This window comes from Crocuta crocuta, unplaced genomic scaffold, assembly GCF_008692635.1.
Source record: "Crocuta crocuta isolate KB4526 unplaced genomic scaffold, BGI_CrCroc_1.0 scaffold363, whole genome shotgun sequence".
In the NCBI taxonomy this organism is placed as follows: domain Eukaryota; kingdom Metazoa; phylum Chordata; class Mammalia; order Carnivora; family Hyaenidae; genus Crocuta; species Crocuta crocuta.
This window is the reverse complement of record NW_027531626.1, coordinates 33,553-51,285: the sequence shown is the minus strand read 5'-3', so window position 1 is coordinate 51,285 and position 17,733 is coordinate 33,553. Positions and strand designations below refer to the sequence as shown.

Genomic DNA, 17,733 nt, shown 5'->3' with positions numbered 1-17,733 from the left:
GCCGGGCCCCACCTGCCCGCCCGCGCAGCCTGGTTTCTGCAGGAGCTGCCGTCCTTCGCGGTGCCGGTAGGGATCCTGGCCGGGCAGCCAAGCGCTCTCCCCGGCCCGCCCGCCACCGTGNGCGGGTCCTGGGGTCGTGAGCCAGTCTGCGTCCTGGCATCTCCTGGAGGAAGCCGTGCTCAGAGGGGCCGATAACTTCATCCTCGCGGGTCTGAGGCGGGAGGTGGGCAGAGCCTGACCCGGGCTTCCACGATGGGGGAGAGAATGTGATGGGAACCCCGTTGGCCCGAGCGGGAACCCCACTTCTCAGCGCCAAGAGACTGCGCTCGCCACCGACTCCTCTATCTACCTGGCCAGTTACCCTGGACTTAAGCGTGAATGAGTCTAAGTGAATTTAGAGCTCAAATGTTCTCCTAAATCAAGAATCCCAAATTCAGGGCAACTTTGCCTTCTGGTCTAAGGAAAGACAGGACACAAACCAGAGGCTTCCGGGATTCAGACACGGACCGCAGACACTCAAAACAGATTCCCTCCGGAGGGAAAGAGCACCTGAGTAAGTTGGATGTCGCGCCCCGTCCTTAGCATCTGTTGTCTCTCCTGTCCCCATTGTAACCTGGCGAGATCTGTGATTAATTATGCCTCCTCTATAGACAAAGAAGCCGGTGCTGAGTAAGGTTAAGGGACTCAAGAAAGAAGATGCAGCTAATGCCCGGCCAGATTCCAATCTAAGTCCATGAAACTCCACCGTTTCAATGAAACGCGAAGTCCGTGAAGCTCCACCGTTCAAGACGTTTTCAGCACGTTAAGCAGGCAGACAGTCCATGCAAGAAGAAAGCAGAGTCCGCGACCGAGAAAAGTTGCCAAACCAAATCAAGAACTTGAACACAAGCACAGCCTTATTTTCAAGGAAATTTACCTTAGTATTTAGGGTAAAAAAAGCCTCTGGAAGCTGGAAGGCACAATTCTTTTCCATAAGGGTGCCTCGGTTTTTGGATCAGGAGCTGTAGAGAGACAAAGTTTAACCTATCTTATCCTCTGGATCTTTTATTATTGGTCAAGATTTAATGTTCATACAATCGAAACTCAATTCTCATTCTTTTAAAAAGAGGAGGATTGGCAAGCAACAAGAACTAAGAACTAAAATTTCAGAAATGGGTGTCCCTTGGGCAAATATTTACAAGTCTGTTGTCGACAAGGTGCAGGCTTAATAAACAACCGCATCATTTTGCCCAAATTTAAATGGTTTCATGTGTACAGAAAAAAAAAGAGAGAGAGACCGTCTTTTCATTTCACTGTTTTTGGAACTGACATTTGACCAAAAAATAGGATTCTACAACGTGAATCATGGCTTTTATCTTCAAATTAACAACTGTCTGTTAGCACCATAAACAGTATTTTTTTGAGGTCATTTCATCTTAAGGTAATGATTAGTGTTCTCTGAGAGTCCTATTAACGTGATTTTTAGACTTGTTTTTAAAATTAAAAGTCACTTTGCACAATAAATGATGACCAGTACATTAAAAAAAAAAAAAGAAAAGAAACCAAGGAATTAATTATCCATAAAATGAGCATCGACATACTGTCCATTTTCCTCAGGGGAAGATTTAAAATATAAGTAAAGGATTTGGGGATGGATTCTGACTCAGGGAAAATTGCCCACTGAAAACACAGCTCTGAGTTAGTGGTCCTTGAGGTGTGAAGATGTGATGTTTGCCCACCTTCCCCTTGTGTGAACTCTTTCTTTGAGGCCGCTGGAGTCCTGGATCTGCTGTCAGTTTTGAGTGCTTATGAGGTGTTATACTCTGCCGAACACTCTTTGTGAATTATCTACTAATCCTCATCCAACCTATGTAGATGGGCACTATTTTCACCCCCATTTTGCAAGTGAGAAACTGGGGGAAGAAAAGGCTAAGTCATTTGCCCAAGGTCACACACTAATTTGGGGAGTCATGGTTCAGACTCAGGGGGTTTGAATTCAGTTGTCAGGCTCTTCACTACCACCATAAATGCTTCTATCCTTCTTGCTGCCTTGTCCTTACCTTTTAAAGACCCTTTTAAGCTTAAAATGATCATTTTTTAAATTCTGAAAATAATAAATGTTCACTAAAGAAAAAAATGGGAAATAGAAAAAATAGGAAAACACCCATAATTTCAATACCTAACTGCATCAGTGGTTAATGTTTTAGAACATTTCTAGCAAGGCTTTTATTTTTCTTAGTAGATTTTGACACAGGTTTGCTATATTGAATATAAATAGATTTTGTGCTGCTTGATAACCTAACATTTTATAATAAGATTTTTCCCTCATTATCATAGAATGTTTGTAAATACAATCTTCATGGCCGCTTGTGATTTCACCTCATGTAAAAACAAGAATTTACCTATCCATTAATTTATTGTTGGACATTTAATTTGCCCCCCCATTTTTTTTTTTTTTAACAAGGGTGAAGCTAGGTGAAAGCTATGATGTACATCTTTGCAACCTACATTCTTTTCAGAACATAGGAGTTTTGTCAGTCAAGATTCCCAGAGGTGGTTCAAAGCCTATGAACATTTTTGTGTTGAGGGTTTAGGAGTCACATGGCTTGACAATGAAGGTACATTCAGGAGAAAGCATCAGGCTGCCTTGACTCTACTCAGTTCTGTTAATGGCTGTGATATGGAAACTAAGATGAAGGGACCGGGGCTCAGGAGGGAGGCTGGCTCAGGTGTGGCTTTGACTCTTTTGCAAACTGTCCTTTCAGGGGTATTCAGAACAGCAATATATTCTATTGAATAGAAGTTAAAACTCTTTGCATTTTTCTCCATACAAAGGGGATACACTAGAATGTAAGTTCCTCAGCAGCAAGGATTTTTGTCTTATTTATTCATGACTGTGTCTCCAGTGTATAGAAAAGTGCTGTTAGATAGTCGGTACTCACTTAATTTGTGGAATGTGTGAGTGGATTCTACCTCTGACGTTAGTACAGGCAGTTAGGATTGTAGGAGAGCCAGCGATTACTTGGAAATCACTGCTGAGATTGCATGGCTCAGTCAACTGAGATAACACTTCTCCCTTTGGAATCTATTGTTGTGAATGTTTAGATGGTCGAGACACATGAAATGATTGCTGTGTAAGCACATTGCCTAATCCCACTGTCAAAGTTGTTTTGAAGTCAGAGTTATCTCTGTTGACCTTGCCTACAGACTTTGCTCACACTCTCTGTTTAATCATCATGTTTCCAAGAAGCCTTTGTCTCCTGTGCATAATCAGAGGCATATCCCTATGCCTGTGGGATTTAATGTCTGTTTCAAGCCTTGGATGTGACTTTGGTATTTAGCTGAAAAAGGAAAAGAAGGCTATTTTCACACACACACGTGCACACACACACACACACACACACACACGTGACTATATTGTGAAAGGTTGCTTGCAGTGTGGCTTTTCCTGACATGTATCCATCCAGAAGCACAGTGTAGTGTGCACAGTAGAGTCTGTTTGAGTTTAGATCTTTCCTGGGGTTTAGATGTTGAAGCAGATGACATTTCCCAATTAGCCAAATAAAACGATGGCTTCCATAAGATGCATTTTTGCTTCAATGGGCCAGTCCGTTCTCCAGCAGCATGAATTCTCCCTTATTCTTCAAAACTCAGATCAGGCATCACTTCCTCCAAGAAGCTTTCTTGGAGTCTCTCCTCTGTAAATCCAGGGGTGATACCATTCCCTGGGCTTTCATAGGAGCCATTGTGGCCTTCTAGGAGGCACTTTACATACTGGATCATGATTATCTGCTCTAAGGAAACTTCATCCAACCTCCTCATTTTACAGAAGGAAAGCACCAAGAATTAGGGGCAAAGAGGGGGCAGGAACTTGAATCTCCTGATATGCCTTGCCAATGCTGCTCCCATCTCATAAGAGGTACAGATGTCTCAAATATTCAGGAGGAATCCAACCTCATGAAGGAAACAAATTGATGGTTGCCAGAGGGGAGGGGAGGAGGAGAATGGGCAAAACGGGTGAAGGGGAGTGGAAAATAGAACCTTTTAATAATGGAATGAGTAAGTCACTGGGATGAAAGGTACACCACAGAGAATATAGTCAGTGGTATTATAATCACATTGTATGGTGACAGATGGTGACCATTTTTGTGGTGAACATAGCATAATATAGAAATTTGTCAAATTGCTGGTGTACACCTGAAACTAATGTAACATTTGTATCAACTATACTTCAATTAAAAAAAGAGAAATGTGTCTTTAAATATGAAACAAAATAATAAAAACAAACAAACCAAAAAACATCCCTCTGAAATCCTCATGAAGGAAACTACTCATTGGCTGAGAATCAGTATTGATTGATGCCTATGTTGGAAACCATCTAGACAAATTTCTTCTCTTGTAGGTTGAGAAGAAAAGCAGGACGAGCCACATTTTTGTTGTCACTTGATCATATGTTAAAGACATTCATGAAGCATAATTTGATCAAGTAAGAGTAACTAACAGATTCTTTCGAATGAGGTTTAACACCAGAGAGTAACTCTTTTAGGCTCTGTAGGCACATAGTGTCTGTTGCAACTACTCTATGCTGCAGTTGTAGTGTGAAAGCAGCCACAGATAATATGTGCACAAGTGAATGTGATTGTGTTCCTTAAATTTCATTTACAAAAATAGGCAGTAGACAGTATTTGGCCTGTGGGCCTTTAGTTTTTGCCAGTCTCTCCTTGAGAAAACCATGAATGGCATTGCTTTACAATCAGCAAATTGATTGTATTTCAGGTAACACTATAATAAAATTTTGTTAAATCCTGTAGCAAAGCAATGGGCAAATTCTAGAAAATTTCTGGTACATTTAAACAGGAATTTGGCAGTGACATAATTTTCTGTGAACTCCTAGGTTCCAAGTCCTTTATCTGAACACTTGTGGGAAATAGGAGTTTACATCTAGATGGGATGACATCATAAGCACATCTGAAAAATATAGAGCTCTGTAAGCAAGCTTTAGAGATCTTGACCATTTCATTTTTACCACATTGATGAAAGGATGAACTTCTTGCTCATTTAAAATCTAATATAATGTCACTTAAAATGAACAAATAAGATAAGGAAACATTGACCCAAACTGGTGAAGTGATGTGCATGACTTCACATAGAGTGGGAAGGGGCAGAGTGGGGCTTAAACTTGGTCTTCTCATTCTTTATCAGAGCTCCACATACTCAGAACCATGCTAGGTCTGTAGGAGACACAGAGGTGTACAAGTACTTCCTTCAGGAGGAAGGCAAGAAAGGATCAGCACTATGTGTCTATCATTCTTTCTGGTATGAAAGTTGGGTGGTGGCAGTGTCAGTCTGAGAGGCCTAGGGCAGGTGGGACAAAGCAAATTGAGGGAGACACAGACCTAAGAGGGGCCATAGTCATGTCACTGAATGTGCTGAAGTCTCTAGTCTTGTCTGTGCTTGAGTGTGCATTGAATAGAGGGCCCTCTTCCCCGCTACCCAGGTTCAGAACCAACGGAGAGCTAAACCTAAGATTTAAGCAGCCATCACCACTGTTTGTAGAGCTAATTAAAGCTGATTTGGGGGAATGTGGCTTACATTTAAATCATGTGGGCCTCCTAACACTACACCTCAAAAATACTTCTAAGTTTACCAGTCAGGCAATTCACTTCTCCTTCACTGCGGAGGAATGAGTGAGGGGCAGCAGAAGAGCCAAGAGGGATACTCTCATGATGGACCCTCAGCAAGCAGGAGGGGGAGCATAAGTGTTTTCTGTTTCTAGATAGAATAGAAAAGTTGTCCACCTATTGATTTTTGCCAAAGCCCGGCAACTTGGTTCTGGAGTGTGGAGCACCTCCCATTCTGCTTTTTGACTCCCTGCCACATGTGGTAAAGGGGCCATCAAAATCTGGACTCAAGTTGTTTCAAAAGTCGCTCTGCTCAACCCAAAATCCTTTAATAAGAGCCCAGCATAGGAGCTCTAAATTAAAAACCCCTCTGAAGTGGGGCCCACGTGTAATTTGCCTTCTATTTGGTCAGGGAAGGGGACAAAGGAAAGAGGAAACCAATATTTATTGAGCTCTGGGGGTTCCAGGAGTTATGTTAGACTTACTTTGGTTATCTCATTGCCTTGAGGCAATTGCTATTATTCATGCTATTTCACAAATGACAGTGCTCCATATGAGCACAGTGATTGGTGGGAGTGAGTGGGAGTAAGTGGCAGGCACTTGATCTGCTCCTGAAAGGATGGTCTATTCCCAGATTTGTGGGTGGGAATGTGATGTTCTGTCAAGAAAAGGGGCCTAATGTCTTATGACTTAAAATTGCCCACTGCTTCATATACTCTGACTTGTAATGTCTCTCCTCTTTTTAGGACCAAATGTCTTTTGAATGTATACCATAATATCCAATCCTACTACGCAAACCTTAATCAGGCTCCAAGCTCTTTTCAGAATTCTTCTATTATACTTGGGCTGTGTTGTCAAGGCTGATCCTAGAAGTTACTGTGAAGAAAATAGACAATATACTTTTGACCCATCTGACCATGAAACATCCCAAGATCCTTTTCTGTGTGCAGTGTCTGTCTCTCTCCCTCCTCTATCTGCTCTCTTTTAACAGCAGTACACGTTCTCACTTCAGTCTCTCCATGAATGATATTGACTTGCCCAAAACTATATATCTGGTAAACAAATCTAATTATTAGAGTATTGGGCCCTTTGTTTTCTTATGATTGAGTTTTTTAAAGTTCTTTATATATTCTGGATACAAATACTTTCCCAGATATATGCTTTGCAAATATTTTCTCCCAGTCTGTGTGGCTTGTATTTTTCATTTTCTTTTTTTTTTTTTACAAATAGTTTATTGTCAAATTGGTTTCCATATAACACCCAGTGCTCATCCCCACAAGTGCCCTCCTCCATGCACATCACCCATTTTCCCCTCTCCCCCTCCCCTTATCAATCCTCAGTTTGTCCTCAGTATTTAAGAGTCTCTTGTGGTTTGCCTCCCTCCTTCTCCTTAACTATTTTTTCCCCTCCCCTATGGTAGAAGTTTAAAATTTTAATGCCACCAATTTTCTCTTCGTTTTTGTGCTTTTGGTGTCATATGTAAGAAATCTTTGTCTAAGCTACAGTCACAAGGGTTTTCTGTTATGTTTCCTTATAAAAGAATTATAGTTTAGGGTGTTACCTTTATGCATATGATCCATCTTGAGTTAATTTTTATAGAGGCTTAGAAGTGTGGATCAAAGTTCTTCTTCTTCTTCTTTTTTTTTTTTTTGGCATGGATATCCAATTGTTTTAGTATCATTCTTGGAAATGCTTTTCTTTCTCTAATGAATTGCTCTTGCATCTCATGATATGAAAAGATAATTTGCTAAAGAAAACATAAAGGCAAATAAAAACATGAATAGATGATCAACACCATTAGGCATTAGGGAAATGTAAATTAAAGCACCATGGGATACCACTATGCATCCACTAGAATGGCTAAAATTAAAAAGACTGACCATACTAATTTGTAGCCATTGTTTATGAGAATGTAAAATGACAATGACTTTGGGTAACGTTTTGACAGTCTCTTAAAAAGCTAAACAGAAACAGACCATATGACCTAGCCCTTCCATTGCTAGCTATTTTCCTGATGAAAATAAAAGCACATACTCATTCATAGATTTGTATGCAGATGCTCATAGCAGCTTTAGTTGTGATAGCCAAAATCTGGAAACAACCCAAACGTCCATCAACAGATGAGTAAGCAGTCTTTGTAATCATATGTGGTATAATCATATAATAGAATGCTACACATCAATAAAAATGAATTAACCATTGGGGTGGCTGCGGAGCTCAGTCTGTTGGGCATCTGACTCTCGATTTCGCCTCAGGTCATGATCTCATGGTTTGTGGGATTGAGCCCCATGTTGGGTTCTGTGCTGAGCCTAGAGCCTGCTTAGGATTCTCTCTCACCCACTCTCTCTTTGCCTTTCCCCTGCTTGTGCTCTATCAAAATAAATAAATAGACTTAAAAAAATGAATTAACTATTGATAATGGGCTACAACATGGGATGAAACTAAAAATAATTATTCTGGTTGGAAGAAACCAGGCAAAAAAGAAGGCTGCATTATGATTCCATTTGTATAAAATTCTATGAAATTGAAACCAATCTATGGTATTTAGAGCATCATTGGTGGGGCACCTGGGTGGCTCAGTTGTTTAATCGTCAGACTTCAGCTCAGGTCATATTCTCACAGTTCATGGGTTTGAGCCCCACATTGGGCTCTGTGCTAACAGCTAACTCGGAGCCTGGGGCCTGTCTTCGGAGTCTGTGTCTCCCTCTCTCTCTGGCCCTCCCCTGCTCATGCTGTCTCTATCTCTCTCTCAAAAATAAATAAAACATTAAAAATTTTTAAAAAAAGGTATCAGTGGTTTCTTGGGATACCTGGATGACTCAGTCCATTGGGTGTCCAACTTCAGCTCAGGTCATGATCTTGCAGTCTGTGAGTTTGAGCTTCACGTCAGGTTCTGTGCTGACAGTTCAAAGCCTGCTTCAGGTTCTGTGTCTCCCTCTCTCTCTGTTCCTCCCCCACTCATGCTCCATCTCTCTCTCTCTCTCAAAAATAAATAAACATTAAAATAAATAAAGTATCAGTGGTTTCCTAGGGAAAAAGAAGGATAGAAGGTGGGTTTATGAAGGGTATGAGCAAACTTTTGATGTCGAAGAATATGTTCATTATTTGGTATCATGATGGTAACTTATCAAATTACATATTTAATTACATACTTTAAATATGTGCCCTTGATTCTTAATTATAGCTCAGTAAAGATGGAAAAGCTGTAGGTAAGCCAGTGAGAAAATTACATGTATGTGTGGCCCTGTGTCACTGAGAACTGTTCTAAATTTCTNTTTTTTTTTTTGCTCAGGAATTTCATTTAGGGGAGCTATGCAAGGGAAATAATCTAAAATAAATCAGTTTATACAAAGTTATAATGTTATTATTCACAACATTGAAATACTAGAAGTTAATTAAATGCTCTATAATTGAGTTCTGATTATGATCAATATAACTGTCTATCATGTATACTTAAACATATTCGTTTTTTGGATTATATGATGAAAATAAGCATATAAAGTCATTTAGCAAAAAAAAAGTTACACATAAAGAGTATACTCTGCAAAATCCACATCAACATGTATGGATTGATATCGATAAGGGTTGGAATACAAAGTGATAGAAATAGCTGATAGTTTAGGTTTGTGTTTTTTCTTGTGATATATTTTTAGTGTTTAGTGGTTTAACTCTTACTACTCTTAAACCTAAATGCTATTAGGTTTAATTTCTTAACCTAACAGAAGAAATAACACTGATTTTAACAAGACCTTGCAAACTGACCATGCGATTAAATGCCACAGAGATCAGGACACTCCTACAAGTAGACACTGCTTTGAGGGATTTGCTTTGAAGGAAAAGTCACCATTCATGTGTAAGATTTCTTCTACTAAGCTGCTACAACATCATTAACTCCCAAAATTGTCACTTTCTGTATGGATACTTTGAGTTAGGATGTTGAAGATGCCTTAAAATGCAATCATGGTACTTGGTAAATTGTCAAAACACAAATATCCTTTTGAAATCTGTAGAATCTGTGGGAATATCACCTCTCTCATTCTTAATAATGGTAATTTACGTCTTCTCACTCTGCCCCAACTCTGTCTCGTTAGCACTTTATCAATTTTATTAATCTTTTCAAGGAATCATATTTTAAGTTTATTTAGTTTCCCTATTGGTTTTTCTGTTTCCTATTTATTTTTGTTTTCTGCTTTGGTATTTACATCTATCTTCCTTCTGCTTTGGCTTAATTTGTTCTCCTTTTTCTAGTTTCTTAAGGCAGAAGCTAAGGTTGTAGATTGAGACCTTCTCCTTTTTGTAATACAGGCATCTATTAGCTATGAATTTCACACAAAAAACTGGTTACGGTACCTCACAAATTCTTATATGTTGTTTTCAGTTTAATTTATTTCAAAATGTCATATATATATGACATTATATATATGTACATATATAATTTTTAATGTTTACTTATTTTTGAGATAGACAGAGACAGAACATGAGCAGGGAGGGACAGAGAGAGAAGGAGACACAGAATCCAAAGCAGGCTCTGGTCTCTGAGCTGTCAGCACAGAGCCCAACACGGAGCTCAAACTTGTCAACTGTGAGATCATGACCTGAGCCGAAGTCAGATGCTCAACTGACTGAGCCACCCAGGCTCCCCTCTCTTATATTTTTTATTCCTCTCTGATTCATGGGTTGTTCGGAAGGGTACTATTTAATTTCTAAATGTTTAGGGATTTTCCAGATATTTTTTGTTACTAATTTATAATTTAATTCCTTATGGAATATTGCTCTTTGTTTCTATTTGTCCCTCTGTTATTTTTTCCCATTTCCTCTTTATCTTCCATCTGTTGGATTGTTACTTTTTTCATTTTGTACCTTTTTTGGCTTATTAGCTATAACTCTTTTTTAAATCTTAAATTTATCACAGCCTCCCTTCAAGTAATAGTATAGCCTTCATGTATAGCATAAGAATAGGAAATAAATACTTCCATGTTGTCTCTTAAAATTTATGCTATTGTCATTATTTGTCTTACTTATATACATGCTATAAAAAGCTCCACCATATTGCTATTATCTTTTCAAACAGTCAATTATCTTTAAAAGAGATTTTAATCATAAAAACATATATTTACCATACAGTTGCCATTTCTCATGTTCTTCACTTTTGGAGATTGATCCGTATTTATATCTGGTATTATTTTTTATTTTGCCTGATGAACTTTATTTCTCTTAGAACAGTTCTTTTAGATTTTGAGTATCTGAAAATGTCTTTGTGTCTCCTTTGTTTTTGGAAATATACATTTTCAGGATATAGCTTTCTAGAATGACAGCTGTTCTCTTTGAGTATTTTAAAGATGTTGCTCCATTGTAATCTTGCTTGCATTGTTTATAAAAAGAAGGCTGCTGCCCTTTATATCTTTGTTCCTCTATACTTGAATCTTTTAACCTCTGACTGCTTTTAATATTTTCTCCTTATCACTGGTTTTGAGTAATTTATTACATCCTTTGGTGTAGTTTTCTTCATGACTTTAATGCTGGGGTTTTTAAAAGTCCTTAGATCTGTGGATTTAAGGTTTTCATTAAATTTGGTCAGTTTTTATACATTATTCTTCATCTCCCTGCTTCTTTCTCCTTTTGTTCAGAAACTGCAATTACATATCTAGGAGGCCCATGCATGTGTAACACCATCCCATGCTCACTGATGGCTTCTTTCTTTTTCTTTTCTTTCTTTCTTTCTTTCTTTCTTTCTTTCTTTCTTTCTTTCTTTCTTTCTTTCTTTCTTTCTTTCTTCTTTCCTTCCTTCCTTCCTTCCTTCCTTCCTTCCTTTCTTTCTTTCTTTCTTTCTTATGTTCATTCTTTCTTTCCTTCCTTCCTTCCTTTCTTCCTTCCTTCCTTCCTTTTCAGATTCTTTTCTTCAGTGTACTTCATTTTGAGTAGTTTCTCTTGCTATGTCTTCAATTCATAGTCTTCTGCAGTGTCTTATGTTCTTAATTCCATTTGGGGTATTGTTAATTCAGACATTATAGTTTTAATCACTATAATTGTGATTTTGGTCTTTTTGCTCTCTTCCATGTCTCTACTTAATTTTATAAATATTTGGATTGCAGTTATAATAGCTGATTTTTTGAAATTGAGGTAGAGTTGACATGCACTGTTATATTCGTTTCAGGTGTACACCAACAATTCGAGCAGTTTGTGCATTACGCTATGCTTACCAAAGTGAAGCTACTGTCTGTCACCATACAATGCTTTTACAATACCATTGACTATATTCCTTATGATGTATCTTTTATCCTTATGGCTTATTCATTCCATAACTGAAACAGTTATAATAACTGTTTTAATGTCATTGTCTGCTGATTCTAACATCTCTGTCATTTCTGTGTCGGTTTTGATGGACTTTTCTTCTCATGATAGGGAATGTTTCCCATGTCTTTGCATGTCTGGCAATCTTTTGGTTGGATGGTCAGATGTAGCTTTTTGGATGTTAAATGTTTCTATTCCTATAAATATTCTTGACCTTTGTTCTGGGATGCAGTTAAATTACCTGGAAATAATTTGATCCTTTCAAGTCTTGATCTGATTTTTAAAGTGGTTCTAGAATAGTGCTGGTGACAGGGATAATTCATTCTCTCCTCTGAGGTAAGTACTTTATGAATACTCTACCCAATGTACCTTATATTATGACTTTCTCTGTGTAGTTGGTAGGAAGGGGCTCTATTCCTGGCCATGTGTAAGCACTAGGCACTATTCTCTTTAATCGTTCTGAGTGATCCTTTCCTTACATAGTGTATTAATTAATTAAGACTCCACTGAATAATTGAGAGGCAGATCTCTTTGTCTCCTGAGACTTCAATATCTTGATCTGGAATCTCAGTTCTCTTTCCTCAATGCAGCGAATCTTCAAACTTCTATCTGAGATGCCCTTCCCTGGGAAGAATAACTCTCTCAAGAATGTAACCTAGATCAGTTATAAGGCTTACATCATTTGTGTGTGTGTGTGTGTGTGTGTGTGTGTGTGTGTGTGTGTGTGTGTGTGTGTGTCTCAGGGATCATTGTCTTTCATTGCCTGATGTTCAGTGTTTAATAAATTGTTGTTTTGTAAGTTTGTTTTGTATTTTTGTTCAGCCAGGATGGTAAATCTAGAAATTGTTACAATATGTTGACTGGAAGCTAAAGTCCTCCAGTGGGTTTTCATATTTATCTTAGCTAATTTGATCATTTACAGGACTTGTTCACATATTGGTTGTAGTAGCATTTGCTTGTACTCAGTTTTATTATGCTAAGCTCATTGGATTGTGTTTCTAAACTTTCCACCAATTTGTTCTGAGTGTTTTGACCTTAGCTCAGGTTTGTATAACATAACACCATAAGCTGAGTAGAGTATCAATAACCGAAATTTATTTTTCACAATTCTGGAGGGCTGGAAGTCTAAGATCATGGTGCTAGCAAGATCCAGTTTGGTTGATGGTCCTTTTCTGGTTTACAGGTGGCTGACTTCCTGTTGTATCTTCACATGGTGGGAATAGGGTGAGTTAGCTCTCTTGCATCTTTTTATAAGGGCACTAATCCCATTCACAAAGGCTCAACTTCATGACTTTTTCTGTTCTCAGGTTTAATGTGCAATGGCTTGGGTCCCATGGTACAAGTTTCTAAACTCGTGGAGAGCTAAGCATGATAGGAGGATGGTGGGCTCCTTTTCATGAGTCCCATGGCGCCAGGTAGCTGTTGCTGGCAAGGTGGGCCTAAGACTATAAGGTGGGGGATAGAGTGTGGGAGATATCAGCAGATACTTGTGAATGACAGGACTGAATCTTTCACATGGTAGATTCTGCCACAGAGAGCTCAGAAAAGCCTTTTCCTTTTTTCATCAGCATGAACAATGGAATGGAGATGTAGGAAGCAGATCCATATTTGAAGATGGCGTCCTTTCTTTTTTTTTTTAATATAATTTATTGTCAAGTTGGCTAAAATACAGTATATATAGCGTGCCCTTGGTTTTGGGGGTAGATTACCTGATTCATCACTTACATACAACATCCAGTGCTCATCTCAACAAGTACCCTCCTCAGTGTCCATCACTCATTTTCCCCTTGAAAGTGGCATCCTTTCTAAATGGGTATTGGGATAGGCACTAGGTATTATGTGTAAGTGATGAATCTCTAAATTCTACTCCTGAAATCATTATTACACTGTATGTTAACTAACTTGGATTTAAATAAAAATTTTTAAAAATGTTACCTTTTGATCAGGGCTACTGAGTCCCAGGACAATATTTAAGTAAAGGTAGAAACTTCTCAGAAGTTCTCAGTGTGATAACACTGTACAGGCCTCATTGCTACATGGCTATATAGAACAGTTTCCAAACAACATGAGAAGGCCTATAAAGCTGGGCTACATAAGTGAAATAAGTTAGAGAAAGATAAATATCATACGTTTTCACTCATATGTGGAATTTGAGAAACTTAATAGAAGACCATGGGGGAAGGGAAGGGGTAAAATAGTTTCAAATGGTGGGAAGAAAACCATAAGAGACTCTTAAATACAGAGAGCAAACTGAGGGTTGGTTGGGGGGTGGAGAGGAAAAAATGGGTGATGGGCATGGAGGAGGGTACTTGTTGGGATGAGTACTGGGTGTTGTATGGAAGCGATGAATCATGGAAATCTACTCCTGAAGCCAAAAACACACTGTATACACTGTATGTTAGCTAACTTGACAATAAATTATATTTAAAAATGAACAAGACAAACAAAAACAAAAACAAAAAAATAAAGCTGGGCTGCAGTATGAAGCCTAACAGCTGGAATTAGAAAACCAAAAATTTCTTTTTGCAGACAATGAGAAATAAAGGAGACAATGTTGTAGCTTAGAGAGATGATGTATTTGTGTCCAACAGTCTACATGCCTTGCCCTGAGCCTACAATAGTAAGCACTGAACTTTGTGCTTCAAGCTAAAAACCACCCCATGCCACTATTTACAATTGATTTATTTGGTCAAGAGCAGTTGGTTCTTGAAGGCTGAGTAGGTATGCCTACACAATGCCAAAAGCCACCTCAAATCAGTCAGCCTAAAGAGAAAATTTAGGGGCACCTGGGTGGATGGAGTTGTTGAACTTCGGACTTTGGTTCAGGTCATGATCTCACAGTTCGTGGGCAGTTACTCAAAGAAGGAAGAATGAATGTTGTGTGGCAAATACAGCAGATGACTCCAATAGATGCGATAGATCTTTGGGCTAAAATGTCTGAAAACCAAACCTGGTTTCTTTTGAAGGGCATGTGGGATTTTTTTTCCAATTATATAGGTTGATCACAATTTCTCTTCCAACTGGAAATGAGTGAGTTATTTTGAAGCAAAGGACCGTTATTTGAATCCCATCTCATGTGGTCCTAGGAAAATTACCACATCTGTGAGCTTCAGATTCTTCCCTGGCTCAGCAGTAACATTCCCCCCCAACCCTCTCTCTTTCCCTCTCTCTCTCTCAGAATATAAGGACAGATGCCTACTCATCAGGACCATCCATCACCTGGTTGCATAAACAGAATAGGCCTACTTGAGCACAATCTGATTGGTAGCAAAGAATCATCTGACCCTCAACTCTTTTCTGTCGACCCTAAAACACGTCTGAAAATCCTACCATTCAACTGTTTTTGCTTGGTTTAAAGCAACATGTTTACAGAGAGTCAGGTAAAAAAATACAAATGGATCCAAAGGAGAGCCATGAAATTCTGCATCACTGACTACTCCTTATCTGCCATCTTGGAGGGGATGAGCCAGACAAAGTCACCTTGTAAGGTGTTTTTCATTGTCACATGCAAGGCAACCAGCAAGACCTTGGGCACAATAATCTTTCTGTCCATCCACATTCATTTTAGCATCCTTTTCTCACTACTTCTTCTGTCTCTCAGGCAGGGCCTGCAGGTTCCCTGGAGATACCCAGCACAGGGGATCTCCACATTGAAAAACTCAGTCTAGGGTTCTCCTTTCCCCAAGTATGTCCAGTTGCAAAATGATATCTCTCCCTCATAGTCACTCTTTTCATTTTTCACAGTAAAGTTGATATTAGATAGAGTGAGTGCCACCTGATTACTATTTGATCAAAGCATTCATGTGAAGCAGGAATGAGTGACAGGTTCAACTTTCTTTCAGGGGGATAGTGTTTAATCTTCAGTCTTCTGTTCTGGTGGAAGAGTTTTTTTGAGGATACTTGTGTCACTTCCCTAGTCCCTTAAGATCAGCGGCAAATGTAATCACAGTAGGTGCTAACTCCACTTCTGAAAGATTGTTGGCCATACATTTCAGCCATCACTCAGAAGATAAAGAAAGTAGAGCATCTTGAGGGATTGGGACAAAAGAATGGTAAGTTTCATTAAGAGAAATGGAAAAGTTTTAAGACTGGGAAATTTCCAGGAAAAATAAACTTCTGGGGTGTGACCAAGTGTGTCTATATCATGCATGCTTAGGATCCAGAGAACCTGAGAGAATCAGGAGGGAAGGGGTCCACAGAAGTTATGATGTGAACAGACACAAGACCTAGAGCACAAAAGACCAGCTTCGCTGTTGGTCTTGTGCTGGCCCTAGGCTTTACAGAGAGAAACTTATATATTCCCTTGGTTGGGGAAAGAAAGAGTAATTGGGTTCTAATGTGTACCAGTTATATTCAACTATACCATTTAATTCTTTCAACAACCTTTTGAGATTGGCATCATTATTATCTTCCGTTTGTCAATGGGAAATCCTTTTATCAATGGGAAATCCTCCTTTTATCAATGAGGTTCAGAGAAGTTAAGTTGCAAAGGTCATTGTGGTGTTAATTGGTGTTAATTTTTTAAATGTTTACAGAATTCTCTAGTGAAACCATCTGGGCCTAGACATTTTTTTGAGGGGGAAGTTTTAAAATGATGAATTAAGTTTTCTTAATAGTTACAGAGTTATTCAAATGATCTGTTTCATTAAGGTGAGTTTTGATTGCTGTGTTTTTCAAGGATTTGGTTCATTTCATCTAAATTGTCAAATTTATGTATGCAGAGTTGCTCATAGTATTTCCTTATTATCCTTTTTATGCTTGCAGGTTCTGTGATGATAGCCCTTGTTTCATTCCTGATTGTGTCTTCTCTCTTTCTCTTTATTAGTCTTTTTTAGAGTTGTGTAAATTCCATTGCTCTTTTTAAAGAATAGCTCTTTGTCTTATTCACTTTAGTTATTGCTTTAATGTTCTGAATTTCATTGATTTCTACTTTTATCTTTATTATTGCCTTTCTTCTGCCCCTTTTGAATTTATTATGATCTTTTTTTCTAGATTCTTAATGTGGGAGCTTTGAAATCATTCCTATTTTCTATTGTATGCATTTAGTGCTACAAATTTCCCTCTCAGCACTGATTTAGCTGTGTCCCATAAATTTTGATATATTGTAATTTTCATTTTCACTGAGTTCCATATAGTTTTGGTATCCTTTGAAGCTTTCTCTTTGAACCATAAATTGTTTGAAAGTATTCTGTTAAATTTCCAAGTTTTGGAAATTTTTTTGTTATTTTTCTATTTGATAGAATTGATGAGAGGCAGTCAGTTTCTGGAAATATTTTGAATGTAGAGCTGCTATGATTTCATAATAGACTTAATGTGGTATATGAGAGAGAGAGGCAGAGAGAGAGAGAGAAAAAAAAAAGAGTCAACAATGGTTCAAGGTCCACAATTTGAGCAATTGGGAAGAATGAACTTGCCATTTATTGAGATGAGGGAGACTTCACGTTTTGGGGAGTGTGGGGAATCAGGGGTTTGAGTTTGGATGTATTAAGTTTGAGATATCCTTTAAACTGGAAGTCTAGTGGCACATTGGCTGCATGAATCTGAGTTCAAGGACTGCAGACATCCTGTCTGGAGACATTAATTTGGGAGGTGTCATTCTGTGTACAATATTTAAAGATATGAGACATATGATGAAATGATACATTCTGTGTATCATTTCTTACGATATTTAAAGATATGAGACATGGTCTCATCTATAGTGTACATAAACAAGGAAAAGTATCCTGAACTCTGGAGCACTCCAATATTTATTTATTTATTTATTTATTTATTTATTTATTTATTTATTTATTTCAGTCTTCTCCTGCCTTTATTTTATTTTTATTTTTTTATTATTATTATT

At 38.3% G+C, this 17,733-nt stretch overlaps 1 protein-coding gene across 1 annotated transcript in view; it reads left to right on the top strand.

Annotated features, from left to right (window-relative positions):
• The window catches only part of SRD5A2 (steroid 5 alpha-reductase 2), a gene marked incomplete at its 5' end in the record, with an annotated part of 37,865 nt that continues 20,132 nt past the window's right edge, over window positions 1–17,733 (top strand). Inside the window, 2 exons of the mRNA XM_077772790.1 lie at window positions 1–117; window positions 6,533–6,549. Of these exons, the coding sequence (XP_077628916.1) occupies window positions 1–117; window positions 6,533–6,549 (134 nt within the window). The remainder of the gene's footprint in view (window positions 118–6,532; window positions 6,550–17,733) is intronic.